Raw genomic sequence first — 20365 nt, forward strand, 5'->3', positions numbered from 1 at the left:
GTAGTCAACCTTTGGAACTCCTTGCCAGAGGAGGCTGTGAAGGCTAGGACTATAATAGAGTTTAAAGAGAAGCTGGATAAATTCATGGAGGTTAGGTCCATAAAAGGCTATGAGCCAGGGGATAAAATGGTGTCCTTGGCCTCTGTTTGTCAGAGGCTGGAGAGGGATGGCAGGAGACAAATCGCTTGATCATTGTCTTCGGTCCACCCTCTCTGGGGCACCTGGTGCTGGCCACTGTCGATAAACAGGATACTGGGCTAGATGGACCTTTGGTCTGACCCAGTACGGCCATTCTTATGTTCTTACGTTCTTATGTACTTCCAAGTTTCATCTCAGTTAAAAACTACTTGCTTAGAAAAAAAAGTCATGGTTCACTAGTGCTGAAAAATTGCTTGCTTTCTTGTTTTTACCATATCATTATAAAATAAATCAATTGGAATATCAATCTTACACTTAAATTTCAATCTTTACTATATAGAGCAGAATAAACAAGTCATTGTCTATATGAAATGTTGGTTTGTACTGACTTTGCCAGTGCTTTTGATGTAGCCTGTTGTAAAACTAGGCAAATATCTGTCTTGATGTTGCCCATGGAAGACTTCTGCATATCTCCAGGGGTACACATCACCCTGGTTGAGAACCACTCACTGGGAAACAAATCCTTAAAGGGAGAGGATTTGGAAGTCCTGTGAAATAGGCAGGTGTGAGAAAGTTAAAACCCATGTCCTCTGAGGATCTGTAAAAATGGGAGCACTCCCAACTAGATCTCCAGATATAAGACTCCTTCAGCAATGATGGCCAGGGCCAGACTGAGGGGTGGGCAAGCCGGGTAGCTGCCTGGGGCGCCAACTGATGGGGGGGCTCCTGATGGCAGCTGTAAGGGGCGCGCAGCATCCCTTATAGCTGCCATCAGGTGCCGCGTGCCCGGCTCCTGCAGTGCTGGCCCCGCGGCGCCAGCCTGCAGCGCCATTCCCCCCACGGCCGCGGGGCCCTGCACGGCCTGGCGCACGCGCCAGCAGTGATTGCCAGGCCAGGCTGGGCAGCTCATGTGCCATGCACCCTGGGGGCGGGCCCCAGGCTGTGCGCCAGCGGCCGTGGCCAACCCATGCATGTGCCATGCGCCCCCGGGGAAGGCCCGCACATGCGCCGTGTGCTTGGGGGCGGCGCTGCACACCCGGGCCCGGGGCACTAAAATGGCTCAGGCTGGCCCTGATGATGGCAATACCTCTATGTGACTCTTCTGGCCCACATTCTTCCATCCTGAATCCCCTCTCAGGAGTTCTACTGCTTCTGCCTTTGCCTCAGCAAGAGACATCTCCTCAGACATCAAACTGGCTATATGGGGGATGATGGGAAAAGAAGCTAAGAGGCTAGCAGAGTCCCTGTTTCCCCTCCTCCCCCCTTTTCCTTCCCTCAAAACATTGTGGAGCTCCAGCTGAGAGTCTGTCATGACACGTAAAGAGCAGGACTGGTGCTGTAGAAAAGTCATGACCCTTTTCTCTAAGGGTATGTCTACACTACAGCGCTGTCAAATTAAGCTAATTCGAATTAACGCATCTGTACATAAAAACTATTTCGAAATAGCGTTTTGCTATTTTGAAATAGCATGTCCACACTGAGTGGACCCTGAACCGGAGTTAAGGCTGGCTGGAACCAGTGCATCAGGTTAGGACTTAGTGTGTGGGGCTGCTGCCTGAGGCTAACTGAGCTCTGTGCTTAAAGGGACCCTACCCCCACCCCAGACAGACAGTTCTCAGGAATCCCTGCTTGCTTGTCTATCTCAATGAGGGACAGCAAAGCAGTCCTGTCTTGGAGTGCCCTGAGTGCCCAAACTCAGGACACCACAGCACTCGGCCACATGGAGCCAGAGCTGCCCCATGGCATGCCAGTGCATCTCGTGGGGTCGTTGCCATCAACCCGGCTGCACTGACTGCAGGCTGCCATCTGGGGGGGTCCATCGGGGGGCTGTCAAGATCCAGAAGGCCTTGCAGGAGAGCTCCCACCCCTCAGAGCCCGCAGAGCCACCCTAGTCCTCCTCACTGGGGGCTCATGCCCCATTCCTCCCTCACCTTCTTCCACTTACCCCTCCCTAGCCCCCCTTCCTGATGTCAAATAAAAGACACATATGTTCAAAAATAGAAACTGGGTTTATTGAACAAAACTGGGGGAGGAGGGACAAACCTCTGGGGAGACTGGGAAAAGGAGGAGGGAGACGGGAAGAGAGAGGGTGGGAAAGGGGAGGGGGAAACCTGGGAGAAGGGAGCTGGAAGGGGGAAGCAAGGGGAAGAAGGGGGAGGGAAGCTCAGTGCCCAGGGTTGGGAGTCTCGCCAGACCAACTTGATTTTCATGCAAACCTGCTCCTGGGTTCGCATGTGGCCTTTGGTGGCCAGGCTGGCAGCTCTCCTGCCATAGACGGCCGCATTCCTCCATCTAGTGCAGAGATCATGGATGTTGCAGGCATCCCCCCGAAACCTGAATAAGGTTCATGATCTCCACCCTGGACCAGGAAGGCACCTGCCTTCTCCAGCCCCTGTCAGGCTCCTGAGAGCTGGCAGACTGGTCTTGGGGAGCGGTGGAGGGCTGGTTGCCAATGGCTTGCTGGCTCATGTTTTGGGGCCACTGGGTCAGGGGCTCCAGTGGCCACTGCTGGCTCTGGGCTGGCAGGCTTGGAGCTGGCACAGGCACTGTGGCCAGGGTCTATCCCTTTAATGGCTCCGGGGTTGGGGGAGAGGAGAGTAAGTTTTCCTGGTTGTGCCTAGAGTGGCCACCAGGGCTCACTGGGAAGGGCTGGAGGCCCCCTATTTCGAATTAAGTGTCTACACAGCATAGCTATTTTGAATTTGGCATTACTCCTTATAGAATGAAGTTTACCAAATTTGAATTAAGGGCTCTGGTATTTCGAATTAAATTCGAAATAGCAGTTTGCATGTCTACACAGCGCCAAATTTCAAAATAAAATGTAATTCTGAAATGTCCCTTACTCCTCATTGAATGAGGTTTATACGAATGTCAAAATAGCGAGCCTGAAATAATGAGTTTGCTGTGAAGACGCGGAATAGCTATTTTGGAATACTCTGGTATCCCAAAATAGCATTGTAGTGTAGACATACCCTCAGAAAGCTTCATTGCTTTTCTCTGAATTTTATCCAGGTTTCTAATAGTCTTTTTCATATTGTGAGGTATCGAGAACTGGATCTATTTTTAAAGGTCTAGTATTTCCCAAATTAATTTAAGGCCAAATTATAATTTCCTTACTACTACTGACTAGCACCTTATTCTGTGAGTGATCTGATTAATTCCAGTGGGACCATTGAGTGATCTGATTAATTCCAATGGGACCACTGATAAAATAGGTTTATACTCAAATTGAGTCAGGCTATCAGTACCCTAGACAGGACTATTATTTCCCTGCTATGTGGAATGATGCTATTACCTGCACAGCCCAAAATCATGCTGGCTTGTTTGTTTTTATTTGTTTGTTTTTTGTTTTGCTGCCACAATACACGGTGTGTTCATATATAGATTGCCTTTCGTTGTCCTCACAGCTCTTCCAACATTGCTTTTCAAGTATCTTCCTCACATTGAGTACCTGTGTTTTGGAGTATTACTGTCCCAGATGTACTGCCCTGTATTGGTTTGGGTAATTTGGATGCTGCAAACCTGTATGGTTATGTCTACACTACACTGCTAGTTCAAACTAGCGGGGTAATGTAGGCATACCACACTTGCAAATGAAGCCCGGGATTTGAATTTCCCGGGCTTCATTTGCATAAACCGGGCGCCGCCATTTTTAAATCCCGGCTAGTTCGAACCCCGTGCCGCGCAGCTACACGCGGCACAGAGTAGCTAGTTTGGGTTAGGCTTCCTAATCCGAACTAGCTGTACTCCTCATTCCACGAGGAGTACAGCTAGTTCAGATTAGAAGCCTAATCCGAACTAGCTACTCCGTGCCGCGTGTAGCCGCGTGGCACGGGATTCGAACTAGCCGGGATTTAAAAATGGCGGCGCCCGGCTTATGCAAATGAAGCCCGGGAAATTCAAATCCCAGGCTTCATTTGCAAGTGCGGTATGCCTACATTACCCTCCTAGTTCGAATTAGGAGGGTAGTGTAGACATACCCTATGTGAGAAATCAAGTGTGTAAAAATACTGTGTGTTAGTATTAACTGAATCAGGTCCTGCAGGAAGCAAAGGAAGCAAATAATTCATGTATCATTGATGCAATCTGAGGACAGAGGGGTAACAGAAGTAATTTAGGTCTTGTCTACATAGTTGTGCAATGCATCTTTGGGGATGTGATTTCTACAGTGTACTAATGGGTTTGTGCAAATCCTGCTAGCTCCCACTAAAGGTTCCCTAGTGCAGAGTTTCAAAACCTTTTTTCTTTCGGTGCCTGCTTTCCCCCCAACATGCCATAAGAACTCCATGGACCACCTGCACCAACACAACTGCTTTTCTGCATATAAAAGCCAGGCCCAGTGTTAGGTGGTAGCAAGCAGGGCAATTGCCTTAGGCTTGGCCCCACACCACAGGGGGCCAGCAAAGCTCAGGCTTTGGCTTCAGCTTCAGGGGGTAGGGTTTGTAACCCTGGGCCACAGCCCCACACAGTGACACTTCCACTTGCTTCCATCCACTGGCATGAATTTTAACACTGACCCAGCATGGCAGACCCCTGAAATCTGCTTGCAGCCCTCCACAGCACCCTTGGAACTTTGGTTGAGAACCACTCTAGTGCACTTTAACATAGTACTGCTTCAAACAGCACTATTTTAAAAGCACACCAACAGGGGTACACAGATCAGTTAATGCACAAGACCTTAGTGCACTTTAAAAATCAGACCCTCACAGTGCACATTACCCCATGATGCAGAGAAACCCTTAGATTCATTTTTAGGAGTCTACCATTTTTCTATGAACACATACTGTGGAAATGCAGTCATGTGCACTCCATGATGCATGTACATTTCAGCAGTGTATGACAGATGTGTTTCCTGACAGACCATTAGTCATTTGCAAGCACCATCATATTTATTGCTGTTTGTGACACATTTAAGTATTGCATATAGTTAAGTAGGATAAGCTTCTCAATGAGCAAATCTCGGGGGAGTGATAGTTGCACTTTAATACTCTAAGCATCAATTAATTTTGTAATGACTTATACTGTTGGTTGTGGAATTGATTTGGACATTAAGTGCTGGTCTACACACATTTGCATCAGCTTAATTAAATTAATTTAAAAATCACAGCTGGAGGAAGGCTTTAGAGGGGAAACATAGATAACTCTCCAAAGCTGGAGGAAGAGTTTTGTGTTTGGGGTGGTTGTGGGTGGTTGAAAATAGGGGTCATAATGGTAATATTTTCCATCTGCTCAGAAAATATATGTAGTGTATAGTCATTTCTCTTTAGGATAAAGTGTTATAAAGGTCTTAGATGAATTATTGACATTTATTCAATGACATGTGGTTGTGTACCATGAAGATGCTGAAGTTTGATTCTTCCTTCCCTGACAGCTGTGCCCACTGCATGTGTCCAAATCTGAATGGTAATTTGCCCATGTGTAAATGACAACAGAAGGGGCAAGTCAGTAGAGGAATATGTCCATTATCCTAATCTGCCAGTATTGACAATCTACTGCAAAAGTTAAGAAGTAACACTAAAAGAGTGGCACTAGTTTGAGGTTGCTTTTAAACTTAACAGACCGTCTAAACCAAAGCATGTTTTCCCCTCAGAATTCTCTTTTATTTAGAAATGAGTGAATGAATGGTGGTCATCTTTTCATGGGACAGCATTCTTTCCTCTTTTATAAAAACCTTGTACTAGAAACCTTGAGGAAAAAAATCTTTTGTGTTGTGAAAAATCTAATTCAGTAATTTTTTAAAATAAATGACTTTTTCATTGGTTTGTTACCACTATCATGGTTGCCTTAAAAATCAAAGTAACGTATTAGAATCAAAATCTTTACAATGCTACTGAAATTGTATTGTGATTTCTTTGATGTGATCCCTTATTGCTGTTAGTGAGAAGACTTGGTTAAGTATTTTTGTTCTTAGATCCCCCTCCTTTGTCTTGCAGCTACTTGTGGCAGATTCCACTAACAATTGCAGTAGGAAATACGAGCCACATCTCTTCAGAGGCAATTATATGGGTGGCTAACAAATCAGGTAAAAATAAACTTTCCTCACAGTGGAATCTTGTAAAGCATACATGTGTTTTACTGAACTGTTTCTCAGAATTGATCCTAGGTAATTGTTTAGTTGCCGTGCACCCAATTTCAGCTGCTTGACAATGAATTGCAAGAAAGAATTTTTGGGAGGGGAGGGAGGAGAGGAAAGAACCAGGTAATTTTCACAAAAGTTAGACAGTTCAAAGAAAAGCTTTTAAAAAGAAGGATGTTCCAGAGCAGCTATTTCATATTTGAGATCACATACTAAACTATTGTATAAATGCAATTCCCTATATAGAATGGTGAGGGCTAAATAAAATATCTTTGAAGTAAAACCCCTGCCAAATGTAGAATCTGTAAACTAATAAATGCAAAATTTGCAGTAATGCAATATTAAGGTTAGGAATACAGGGTTTTTTAAAAAATTTGATCAATCATCCACATCCAGAGCTAAGAAATATTTAGTGTCCTCCAAAATCTTTTTGTTGATCTGCCAAAGTGTTTCTGGCCCTGGTAGGTTGCTAGATATTGGAGCTTTATTCTGATTACCATCTTGCTTTTTCCCCTTGCTTCAATTCTGACATGATCACAGTAACTACTATAACAGCCAAAGCTAGGAGCCAATACCTTTTATCACCAGAAAGCAGCTAGGAATACCATCTTGCAAATGTTAGAAAGCATTCCTCTCTTTTCCCTGACAGCACATGCTGTATCTGCTACTGAATTTATGTCAGAATTGAGGTGGATGAAGAAAAAGTTGGGGAGTTGAAGGATAAGATTAGAAGAAGTGGAAAAGAAGGAGCCATACACCCCCTACATGTCTGGGCAGTAGAGGAAGAATTGACCTGGTTCACAGTACAGAAAAGGTATAGCCTACGAGTTTCCTTCCACGGTAAATAGAACTAGAAGGAAGAAATGGCCAAGCCGGTGTGTGCCTGTCTTTTCCTTTTTGTTCTTTTACAGGTCAGTGGGGGATAATAGTTCCATAGAGCTTAGCAACGTCAGGGCTAGACATGAATGGTGTATACCAATAGAGCAGTGGAAATATGAGAATCCCAACTTTCTAGTGATATATGCTGTGTTTCTAGCCCTGACTGTTCATGGTATATCAGACCTTAATAATTTATTACTGCTCCCATTATCTAGCCTATTTTTTGGCACTGGTCAAGGACTGGGGTCTGGGACCAGTGTAATTTTCATTCTAGAATTTAGACATGCACTGGTCAGGAAATGAAAATGACGCTAATTTTCTAACAGCAGCATTATGCTGAACACAGTGCAATATTTCAAGTCCTTCAGACTCTGCCTCATCTTTCTGGTTTGCTCTCATTCCACTGGATTTGATCCAGCTTCCACTGAAGCCAATAGCATTCCTATTGACTGCAATGGGAGCTGATCATGCCATATATCTGTCTGTCTGTTTCTCTCTCTGAAAACTCATTTGTCAGTCTCTTATGTATTTAGCTGCACAATTTCTTCCTTGCTGCCCTTTACTCATGGAATGCTTTCTTTCACCTCATCCAAAAATGCTTTTTTGACCAGCACCCTTGAAATCTGACCCCTTCCGAATAAGGGATTTTGCTGAACCAGGGAAGGTCATTTCTGGACCCCCTGCTGCCAGCCCTCCTGCTCAGTCCGCTAGTCTCCTGGAAGGCTCCTCACCTCCTGTTGGCCATGTTGCCATGCTGACCCCACTGGAGCCTGCAAGCAGCCGCGTGTGCCATGTTGGGGCTCCGGGCACCCCCAGGCAGCCACACATTGGGGCTTCCTGCCCCACTGAGCCACCGCAGGTCCCAGCCATGCCGGGCAGCCACACAAGTATCTCCCAATCCTGCTGGACAGAACTGCTGCCACATGCTGATGGCAGGCTTGTTGATGGAAGTCCGCTGCTCTGCTGGTCCAGCAGGGATCCTTGCCACTGGCTCTCCACCAGGACTCTCTGGTCCTGTAACATCTTTGCTAGACCATGGATGTTGCCGGACCAGAGAATCCTGGTTAAGAGAGTTTCTACCTGTACTACACTCAACTCTAAAAGACATCCTCAGAGATGCCTACAAGAAATAATCAAACTAATGTTGTCTATATTGAGCAGTGATTGGGGTGACTGTTACACTTTTGAAACAACTTTCAAATGATTTAGAGCCATTATGTGGTGTGCATAGCTAATCGATGTGATGATGATCCTTTGTCTTTATGCTTGTTGCTCTCCTATCCGTCACTCACTAGTTGTGGCCTATTACAAATTTGATTGTGAACTTATTGGGGCAGGGATGGTAGCTTGCATGTTTCTACAGTGTCTAGCATAATAGGATATTTGGATATGTTAAATACATGACTCATTTTACCCATTGTATTTGCAAAGTCCAGTGATTGATGCTATTGTGGGAATCCGAGGAGGTTTTCTGCAGCAGATACAAGGATGAAGTGCTTGGTGCTCGGGAAGTGTTTTGAGTCTGAAGGAGGCAGTTTCCAAGCTGAAAACACAGATGAAAATAAATGAAAACAATAATATCTCGTAGGACTTCTGGGGAGGAGCTGGCATGATGGTACATGCAGAGGGTAGCAGATATACCTTCTTGCTGGGGAAGAGCCAGATGTGGCTGCCTGCCACCTCTGTGGAAAAGCTCCCTGCCCCTGTCACGTAGCCAGGAGAGACTTTGAGACTAACATCCTGTGCTGCCACATCCACAAGAGGCACTCTGAAGTGCAGGAGGGTGCACCAATATCCTTATCTTGAAGCCAGCAGCTATGGATTTTTTCAATCACAACGTTGGGCTGGAAAAATGAAATATGAGACAGAGGGAAAAGAATGTCAGAGAGATTTATCACATGATCCATTCACACAAGTCTCCAAGACACTTGACACAGTGGTTTGTCTCTTGTGCCAGTAGCTCCACAGGTAGCAGGTTGGTCTGTCTGCCTCTGTCTGAGGCCTTCCAGTGCAATAATTAACACAAATTATATGCAGTCCATAGGAAAGATACTGGGCCTGGTATCTGACCATGTGGTGGAGTTAGGTATAGTTACATTTTGTGCTCTGCATGGTGGACTCACATAGATGTTCTTCCACTTGCCACATTTCAGAGAGGAAGAGGCTGAGTCTGGAGAGCAATAATGGGTCAAGAACATGAAAATCCCCCTAGCAGTCCTCCTCTTCCTCCCCCACCATTGCCTCAGGGTCTTCCATCAGTCTGCTGCTGGCATGTTCCAGGTGGGATGGTCCTGAGGAAGCAGCTGTTCCATTCATGTGGATGAATGAAATCCTCTTCACCTTCTCTGTAGACAGGTGTGCACTTCTTGGAGACTATAGAGACTGGTGTGCTGAAGAAGTGTTCTGTGCACATGTCTGATGGTGGGCAAGAGAAGTGGAAGAGATACAGCCAAGAGATGAAATGCTGGGTCCAATATGCATCTTCAGCTGCCAAGTAATGAAGAGCTGAGTCTGTGGGCACTAGTCTGATATCTTGGCATAGCATTACACCACCCTGTGTGTCACAGTGGCAGTGCACACCTCTCCAAGAGGGAAGGAGGCAGAGTCAACCGGAGAAAAATCCTCCACACTGTCACAGAAGGGAATAGGCCTCTCTCCCTTTGTATCCGTGGAGGTGCTACTCTCCTACTGTAGAATTGGCTTTAGTCTTGAATTCTGGTGGTGAAGATGGTGAGGCCCACATCTTGAAGACCATGGCAATATCACACAGTTGATTTTGCAAGGGGAGTACATCCACCTCTCTGTTGCCTGAGAGGAAGAAGCCATGATACTTTTCAAACGGGTACCTAAATATATAGACACCAAGTAGTGCTCCTTCTGTCTTCTGCCTCAGAGATGTCAATTTTCCAAAAGTGCGGACAGCGTGACTCCCACTCCAGTACTGTCACTCTGTTAATAGAAGAGGTTCTTTGTGTGTGTCCATTTTATCTCCAGCAGGCAGCAAGGAAATGGCACAGAGAAAGGCAACAGTGATTAAAGGGTATGGAACAGCTGCCATGTATGGAGAGAAAAAGAGAATGAGACTGTTCAACTGTTGATAATTGCTGTTGAGACTGATGCATTATGTGAACACTTTTTCCCCTACTGTTCCCTCCAAAACTTCATCTACCAATAAGGGGTCAGTGATCTTCCCTTCCCTTCATGGGAGCCATGGCTAACAACCACATCCCTTTTAGAGGGGAAACACTGGAGCAAGCTTTTATAGAGAGTTGTAGTTGCTGGTTAGAGATGTCTTTTTTTCTTTTCTTTTTTTTTTACAGAAATGGTCAAATTAGCATGGAATAAAATGGTCCAATGCTAGTATAGCTTATTCCATTTCCATTTCACTAGCAGGCTCATGCCGCTTTGTTTACTTAAACCATCGATAGCCATGGAACCTCACAGCTGCCATGGGCTCTGATTTGCTTCCTGCATCTCCCCTAGGCTGGAAATGGTGAACTGGATCCAATGGGAGCCGCAAGGTTCCATGGCTATTGACCCTTTAGGTAAACAAAGTGGCACAGGCCCACTAGCAGCTTTCCCAAAGCGGGATTATAGCCCACTTTGAGAAACACTGCCCTACAGGAAGAGCCATACCAGTATCTACCAGTTAGGACAGGCTGACAAGTTTCAGACACCTTTTTCATTAAAGGCTGTTTTGGCAAAATAAAGATGTTTTGCGGGAACATATCAGTTTCAACAAAATTAATTTTTTGAGAGAAAATTTCCCTTCCTCTAAAATGGCTTCACCCTCAGGTGATTCAGGAGGAAATACAAAAGTAATTAAAGTTGTGCTAAATTCCACCTCATCTTAATCCTTACCACTTCCTGCAACCTGAGTTTTTAAATTCTGCCTCGGAGGGGTATGTTGTTCCTCTCTAGAGGAGCCATCTGCCTCAGACTGCTGCCTCCCCTATGAAGTCTAGTTCCCTGCCTTCACTTCCTTGGGTTCATGATGCAGAACTTCCACCACAATTTCACCACTGAGCAAATCTAAGGCTCAAGAGCTATGCTTTCTTTTCCCATCCTAAACTGCTGCATGGAAGAGTGCTGCTTCTGTGCAGCCTGCTTCAGGATCTCCTCATGGGCAGCATGTAAGTCTTCCATTTGGGGAGGCTTACGCATAAGTGCTGAAAATACCCTAGAAGGAAAGAGGCACTAGCGCCCAGCCTACGACCCCACCCCCTCAAGTAGGTTTGTCCATGTGCCAAGATTTGCCTAGAGACTCCAGAAATTAAAGATTAATCTTTAATTAAACATGATGACGTGACAAAATCTTCAGGAATATAGCCAAACAAAAATGGGAAAATTAGCCCCAAATCCATGTCCTTACTCCACCTCCTCTTCCAAGGCCTGCCTTGCCATTCGCTTCTCTCCAAAGTGTAGAGGAGAAAGTGGCAGGCATAGGGCACCTAGAGAAAAGAGGTGGAGTGAGGTCAGGAACTCGGGGGAAAGAGGCCAAGCAGAGCAGCTCCTTGAGGCAGAGTGTGGTTGGGGGCAAGTTGGGGGCAAGTTCTGAGCATGAGTGGCCCCCAATACTTCTAGGAAGCTTCACTTCCAGCATTCCAAAGGATGCAGACTCCTCGTGGAATGATAATTGATTTGCATAAGACGGGCGCCGCCATTTTTTAATCCCGGCTCGTTCGAACCCCGTGCTGCGCGGCTACACGCGGCACGAACTAGGTAGTTCGAACTAGGCTTCCTAGTTCAAACTACCGTTACTCCTCGTAGAATGAGGAGTAACGGTAGTTCAAACTAGGAAGCCTAGTTCGAACTACCTAGTTCGTGCCGCGTGTAGCCGCGCAGCATGGGGTTCGAACCAGCCGGGATTTAAAAATGGCGACGCCCGGCTTATGCAAATGAAGCCCGGGAAATTCAAATCCCGGGCTTCATTTGCAATTGCGATATGCCTACATTATCCTCCTATCTCGAAATAGGAGGGTAGTGTAGACATACCCTCAGAGAACTGATGGACAGGATCCCATGGGATCCTAATACGAAGGGGAAAGGAGTCCAGGAGAGCTGGCAGTATTTTACAGAAGCCTTATTGAAGGCCCAGGAACAAACCATCCCGGTGCACAGTAAGAAAAGCAAATATGGTAGGCAATCAGATTGATTTACCAGGGAAATCCTTGGCAAGCTGAAACACAGAAAGGAAGATAAATGGAGATAAAAAGAATAATGTACAGTTTGGAGATGTAAATGCATATATGAATATCAAAAGAAACTATTCAGTGCTCCAAGATAGATTATCAAAATAATAATTTTGCAGCTTTTTACGAGGCATAAGGGATCGGCCGACAAAGGCTTTCTTTGTCGCCTCATCCCCCTTCTGACAGCCACTTTTTGCCGACAAACTGCTGACTCTGCAAAAACGCGGCAGCCTTTTTTTTTTTTTAAATGAAATGTGGGAGATTTAAATCCCTGCTTCATTTGCAATGTCGGTATGTCTAATTTACATCCCTCTGGCGACAGAGGGATGTAGTCTAGACATACCCCTAGTGACAGATGATGTTGGAAAAGCTGAAGTACTCACTGCCTTTTTTGCCTCTGTCCTCACAAACAAGGTCAGCTCCCAGACTATTGCACTAGGAAATGCAGTATGGGAAGGAGGTGGGCAGCCCTCAGTGGAAAAAGAACAGGTTAAGAACTATTCATAGAAGTTAGACATACACAAATCCATGGATCCGGATTTAATGCATCCAAGGGTACTGAGAGAGTTGGCCAACTGTCATTTCAGAGCTTTTGGCCATTATCTTTGAAAACTCATGGTGTTTGGGAGAGGTCTCGGATGATTGGAGAAAGGAAAATATAGTACTCATCTTTAGAAAAGGGAAGAAGGACAATCCAGGGAACTATAGACCAGTCAGCCTTACCTCAGTTCCTGGAAAAATGATGGAGAGGATCCTCAAGAAATCTTGAAGCACTTGGAGAGGGGAAAGTGATCAGGAATGGTCAACATGGATTCACCAAGAGCAAGTCATGCCTGCCAATCTGATTAGCTTCTATGATGAGGTAACTGGCTTTGTGGACATGGGGAAGTTGGTGGATGTGATATACCTTTACTTTAGCAAAGCTTTTGATATGGTCTCCCACAATATTCTTGCCTGTAAGTTAAGGAAGTATGGATTGGATAAATGGACTGGAAGGTGGATAGAAAGCTGGCTAGATTGTTGGGCCCAACGGGTATGATCAATGGCTTGATGTCTGGTTGTTGGTCGGTTTCAAGTGGAGTGCCCCAAGGATCGGTTCTAGGGCCAACATCTTTATTAATGACCTGGATGAGGGGATAGATTGCATCCTCAGCAGATGACACTAAGATAGGGGGAGAGGTAGATATGTTGGAGGGAAGAGATAGGGTCCAGAGTGACCTAGACAAATTACATGATTAGGCCAAAAGAAATCTGACTAGGTTCAACAAGGACAAGTGAAGAGTCCCTAGCATTGTTATAGGCTAGGGACCAATTGGCTAAATAGCAGTTCAGCAGAAAAGGTCCTGGGAATTACAATGGATGAGAAGCTGGATATGAACATGGTCGCTGCACTGTGCCAATGATCAGCTGATCCGGCACAGTCTGGCAATGTAGAGGCGGGTCTGTCAGCTGGGGAAGCCTTTGCCGACGAATCCCTTATGCCTCGTGAAACAGGGTTTATAGGATCAGTAGGCAAAGGTTTCCCCAGCTGACAGATCCGTGTTTAGACTGCCGCGCTGTGCAGGATCAGCTGATCGTAGGCATAGCGCAACGGCCATATTTATTTTAATGAAGCAGGATTATTTAAATCCCCACTTCATTGACTATGCCGGATAAACTAGTTTACATGGCTCTGTCGACGGAGCCATGTAGTCTAGACAAACCCTAAGTTACAGGCTATGAGAGAGCTTAGGGTTAAACTTTACCTGCTAACTCTTGTTAAAACCACAGGTCATCTTGTCTTCACTGTGTGGTTACACTGTGTCTGTTACTATGTAATTCAAGACAAGTTAAGAACACACCTTTTTTCCTAGAGAAGACAAGGTTTAAGGCCACTTTAAGTTCCCTTTACACTGCAAGAGTGGTATAAAATTAGTGCAAATATAATTAATCCCAATTTGAAGACCTCTTCAGTCTGCCTGAATTAACCAATTCTTCACAGGACTATAGACTGTATGTGCCAAATTTAAAGTTTCTGAGCAAAATTATTTTGAGCTATCCAAGTGCAAATACCTACAGAACAATGTTCAGAGAGGTAAAAAAATGTAGGATACATTTTTCTTTCCCTAAAACTCAAAAATTACTATATAGTATAGTTTGAACTTAAAAACCAATCTTTGCAACCAGTACTGAGAAATTTCCGACCAAAAGGAGTATCTTTTGAGAAAATTATTAATGTTTGAATATAGTTTTTTAAAAGGGGATGTAACCTTCTTCTAAACTATAGTTTTGCTACTGTGATACTTGAATAAATATGTTTTTGAAAAGAGGGAAATTGCCTTTGTATAGGGTGGGGTTTGGTTGGACATAACCACCAGCAAATCATGAGGGAAAAAGAGAACTCTCTATATAGGAATTTATGAACGTCTACATAGGCTCAGATATCAAATTCCAGTAAATTATATAGAATTATGTGAAGCACATGTATCAGACAGTTCTTTACAATAACCCCCTGCTTGCTTGAGCTGGGATGACATGGAAAGATTCCTGCCACCTTTTGCTTGCAAAGGTCAAAATATCAATCCCTTATAAAAAAGAGAGGTTATGATTGTAGTTAAAACTGACTGAAGGAAAGGACAATATTTTCATTTTTTGAAAAGACACTTCTGTTCTATACCAGAGTGAACTCTGTATGAGACATCCTGCAGCTGATATTTATGGAGTAGGGTATTTTGAAGCTGTCAGCTTGGATTGGCAGGTATCATTCTGTATCATGTCATGTGGCATAAAAGCTAACATTATTTTCTGACAAAAAGCCACACAGAAAATTACTTTTATCAGAAGCGAGTGTATGCATGTATTTGTTCCCTTTTGTTTCATTACACACCTATATAGATAGTTGGCACTTAACAATTCTTTTTAGCAAGTTACTGGACCACATTGGTTCATAAATTTTAGATCATTTGCCAATTTGGAAGGTTTTTAGACTTAATTTAATGATTGGCAAATGCATTTACAAGTCATTATTTTCAAATACTGCAGCAATTAAAACTGGTAAAAACTCATACACAGAAACGGATATAACAGTAAAAATAACCATATTGAATTTTCACTTACTAAAAAGCATGACATCTTTAATCCTGGTTTATGATTAAAGTACAAAGTACAAAACAAAGCTGTAACACATAATTGATAGGTTCACTGCAGATGAAGAGCCCTCCAACCTCTCTTCTACCCCATCACATGACGTGTGTGTGTGTGGGAGGGAACTCAGCCATCTGTAACCTTGAATCATACCATAACCTTTCCTGCTTGTTTCTCTGCATGGAAAGGAGCATAATTTTCAGATGGTATCTTAAGCATGGAGCTCTTATTTCAATCAATTTCCTGTTGTGCTCGGTATCCTCATGTGCCTTGTCTGTGGATGCAGACTCCTGCATCCGCTTCTCTGCCAGCCATGGTTGTACTAATAAGGTTAAATATGGCCAATGAGGAGGAATTGGTACCTACAGCAGTAAGGAGTTAATGTGCCCTTTTCGTGGCCAAAGCTATCAAATTTGTCTCTCCCTATATTACTGTCTGATTAAAAGGAGTTAGTCTGTTTACACATAACATTGAATCAGTTTACTTAAACGTGTGATTCTTTTAAACCAGTCTAGTTAAATTGTTGCAACGTTTTGTGATGAAACTTTTAAATCAGTTTAAACCCAGTTTATAGTGGTTTGGTTGCCCTCATAAATTTGCAGGGCAACCCAAACTGATGTTAGCAATTTTAAAACAATATACTTGTGCCCCCATAGGAGTTTTCATCAGTTTATATAAACTGATTTAATTGAAATAGTTTGTTTAAGCTGGTGCAAGTTTAAATGAGCCTTAGCAGAGAAATAATAAGTAATGAATTGCGTAAGATTTTTGCAACTTCCAAAAATAATTTTTTAAATGTTAATATTAGGAAAACCTTATCAGTGACAGAACTGTGTTGTAGTAATTTATGGAGGCTTTGATTCTGTAAACTTCTAACTGAATTCACGTACACAACAGAGCTGCAAACATACCCAAAGTTGCACATGTGCTTTGTGTTTGATTAAACATGGCCCTACTGGTCTGTATTGCTTCACCTTAAAATTTTGATTGTTGTCATGTATTTTATCATGTTCTACTGGTATTATAGATTACCTGGAGTTGTCATATGTACCCTACACCAATAATTTTAATTCCTTTTATTTTCTCACTAATTACTTTTGTAATGTCATAAGTGAAAACCAGGTACTCTAGTATGACAATGTATCTAGTATTAAATGGAATATATATTTATTTGCATTTCATTTTATCATTTTGTTAGTTTTACATAGTTCAGGCACATGGATCAATTTCACATTGGGACTATGTCCAAGAGATGTTTGCAAGTAATTTTGATCAAACATGTACAAGCTAAATTATCTTACATTACTTTATGTGGCAATAATTTTTTTTTAAAATCACCTTTTCATTTTCAAGCAAGCAAATAACTAGTTGAATCAAAGTAATTTTATAAATTAAAGCATTCTTTAAGACACTCGGGGACTGAGCCTGCATTCCTTGCAGTCTTACTGAAGTTAAAGAAATGTTGAATGTGGAATGTATTTGTGTGTAGTTCCTGCCCTGCAGATGTTTATGTGCATTCTTCAAGCACATGAGTAGTCCTGTTGAAAACAATGTTAAATACTTGCAGAAGTGTTTGTGGGATTAGGCATAAATTGTTACTTAGAGGAAAAAAAATAATGAAAATAAAAACATATACCGTGTAAGATTAACTGGTTAAAATGAGAGATCTTTTCACTGATTAGTCATTACAAACCCAACTTCAGAAACACACTTTCAGTTAGAAACCTGAGACTAAAAGACTTGCTCCTGCTTTCATTGATTATTCACAAAATTCCTTATGGGTTACCTGGAGATCAACAGGTTGCATCTACGTCATGCATCTGACGAAGTGGGTCTTTGCCCACGAAAGCTTATGCTCCTACACTTCAGTTAGTCTATAAGGTTGATTTTGATCTCACTTGCACTGGTGTAAACTAAAACCAACTCCCTTTAAATCAACAGATTTACTCTGGTATAAAAATTAGGTAATGGGATCGGAGTCAGACTCCTTCACTCTTTAAGTAGCAGTGGATTTCACGGTTATTTAATTAAGGATATTTTGAAAAGAAAATGCCTCTCCAAAGTCCCAATTCTATAATTGGATCCTCAGGGGCACAGGTCGAGTTGAACGAACAGGGTCCAAACTGGGTTGCCCTTTTTTATTACTTGAGATAGAACACATATTGAAAATTGCAATTAGTCTGCAAAATTAACTGTATGATTAGTGTTCATCTATTTTTTTAAATATTTCACTAGTGATTTGTGAAGATTGTGCAAATTAAAATAATTATTTTTCTCACATGAGTATTTCTTGTAGGGAAAAATAAGTAAAATATGTTCTTTTAGAATGTTAAAACAATATTTTCCTTACATTGTTCTTTGTGTCCAGAACATCACAGAATTGCTGCTTTAGACAAGACAAGTTGGTTGCTGGGGAACATGAATCAAACTGGGTACTTTCGGGTTAACTATGACATAAGGAATTGGAGGTTGTTAATTGACCAACTAATGAGGAACCATGAGGTAAGCTCCTGGTTCCATGTCTTAAGATCTGTTTTGATGTGTCAGCCTTGTGAGCCATGGTGCTGCTTTTATCATCCTTAATGGTTCCATTTTTCTGGTTTTCCCCTCACAGGTTATCTCTGTCAGTAATCGAGCAGGTTTGATTGATGATGCATTCAATCTAGCCAGGTATATTTTCCTGTAGATAATTTAACCTAATATACTGTCCTGTAACAATTTCTGCTTTTATCATCTCAGAGGATGTGTGTGTTGTGAAATTAAATATTTTAACCCACTTTAATTTATACCAATTTTCTTTCACTTTTTCTTTTGTCCCCACTCCCCTCTGCTATGGAGCATAAGCATTGTCTGTAGCACTCTCCTCTCACCACTCTTGATCAATAATTGCTGTAGGGTATTTCCATGTCTTCAGAGTCCTGTTCAGCTTTGCAGCAAGTTCAATACAACATGTTGGAGATTAATAATCTCTTCCCTATTTCTCTAATGAACTAGGTTTTATAGTGTTGGTTGTTTTTTTTTAAATGACACTATTAGTATGTGTTATTTGTAATGGAAAACACCTTCAAGCTTCAGGATTTTTTCCCTCTGATATGTAGTATTGTATCATTTTCCAATATGTATTTTGATAATTCATCATACAGGATTTTTCTATGTGAAGTTGGTTATGCCACAGGGAAGGTTGTGACTCTATTGAATAGTGCCAGACTTTATATAGTATTTTAATGCTTTATTGTAGTTTGCATCTTTACATAATTAGATTAGATAGCACAATGCCAATTCAATAATGATTTGTTAGCAACATGAAATATTCAGCCATCATCTTCTGCCTTTTTACACATCATGGCAAATCATAACATCTGACAAATGGGTGCTGCATTCAATCCGTATAGTTTATACTATCCCCTTTACTTCCATTCCCCCTCTCCACCCAGCTACCCCATCCCTCTTCAGCGACCAATCTCATGATGATATCCTACAGCACAAAGTTGACCATCTACTCAGATTGGGTGCCATAGAACTGGTCCCACAGTTGCATGAGGGGAGTGGATTCTACTCAAACTACTTCCTTATTCAAAAGAAGAAAAGTGGGGATGGTGCCCCATTTTTGACCTTAGGGCCTATAACAAATTTGTAAAAAGACAGAGGTTCAAGACACTAAACACCATTATTCCTGCTCTGGAGCTCGGTGACTGGTTTTTGTCCCTCGACTTACAGGACACCTATTTTCACGTGCACATTCATCCTGCTCATAGGTGCGTTCTCCGCTTTGCCCTAGCTATGCACCGCCACCCATACACTCTCCTGCCATTTAGATTTTCTACTGCACGGAGAGTTTTCTCAAAATGCTTGCCATAGTCACTGCTCACCTAAGGAAATTCGACATAATCATTTTTCCTTATCTCGACAACCACCTAATCAAATCCAGATTGGAGTTACAGTCTCACCACAACATCCACACAGTCAGGACCTGCTTCCATTCCTTGGGCCTACTACAAAACAAAACAAAGTCAGTACTCACACTGGTATAGTCAATACATCACAATGCGACTCAACAGTGGCAACGGCTTTCTTGCCCACTGAAAGGTTTGAGAAGATCAGGGACTTAGCTCAAAAGTTACGCATCCTGCCACAGGTCACAGTACATGATTGCCTTCAGTTGCTTGGCCACTTGGCAGCATGCAACCCAGCAGTCCCCAATGCATGTCTATTCATGAAGTGCCTACAGGGCTGGCTCAACCAGGTCTCTCTTTATTCTGCCCATAGTAAAAAATGCACTACTATGGTGGACAAAGACACAAAACTTATGCACAGGAATCCCATTTCAACCACCAGAACCCTCTGATGTCATTGCAACAGATGCCTCCCTCATGGGCTAGGGGACACACAAGGGAGATTTAATAACACAGGGCTTCTGGACATGAAAAGAAAGGGCTTTCCACCTAAATGTACTGGAACTAAGAACTGTAAGACTAGCCTGCCAACTCTTCCTTCTGGCAATAGCCTACAAGCACATCAAGATATACACCAACCACACTGCCAGCATGTTTTACATAAACAGACAGGGAAGCGCCCATTCCCATGTCCTCTGTACAGAGCCTATTCCCTTGTGGAATTGGCGCCTTTCCCTTGGAATCACTCTCATCACTTGTTATCTACCAGGTGCACTGAACACCACAACCAACGCAATAAGCAGATCACTGCCTCAATAGCACAAGTGGCAGATAGACCAGGAGACACTAGATGTGATCTTCACACACTGGGGTTGCTCTCTAATATGCCTTTTCACAATGAGTGCCAACAAAAAATGCCTCCTATACTGCTCCAGGGAGGGCTTAGGCAAAGGCTTCCTCGGAGACACTCTTACTATGAAATGGAACCGTCAGCTCCTCTATGTATTCCCTTTCATTCCCCTCCTTCTCTGCACAATACTCAAGACAAGGCCAAAGTTATTCTA

At 43.1% G+C, this 20365-nt stretch overlaps 1 protein-coding gene across 2 annotated transcripts in view; it reads left to right on the forward strand.

Moving 5' to 3' along the window:
- The window catches only part of TRHDE (thyrotropin releasing hormone degrading enzyme), a 347541-nt gene that overhangs the window by 252904 nt on the left and 74272 nt on the right, over positions 1 to 20365 (forward strand). For both annotated transcript variants that reach the window (XM_075931938.1, XM_075931934.1), the window contains 3 exons: positions 6072 to 6160; positions 17777 to 17910; positions 18023 to 18078. In XM_075931938.1, coding sequence (XP_075788053.1) covers positions 6072 to 6160; positions 17777 to 17910; positions 18023 to 18078 — 279 coding nt within the window. The remainder of the gene's footprint in view (positions 1 to 6071; positions 6161 to 17776; positions 17911 to 18022; positions 18079 to 20365) is intronic.

Source organism: Pelodiscus sinensis, chromosome 1 (genome assembly GCF_049634645.1).
Source record: "Pelodiscus sinensis isolate JC-2024 chromosome 1, ASM4963464v1, whole genome shotgun sequence".
NCBI classification, from domain to species: domain Eukaryota; kingdom Metazoa; phylum Chordata; order Testudines; family Trionychidae; genus Pelodiscus; species Pelodiscus sinensis.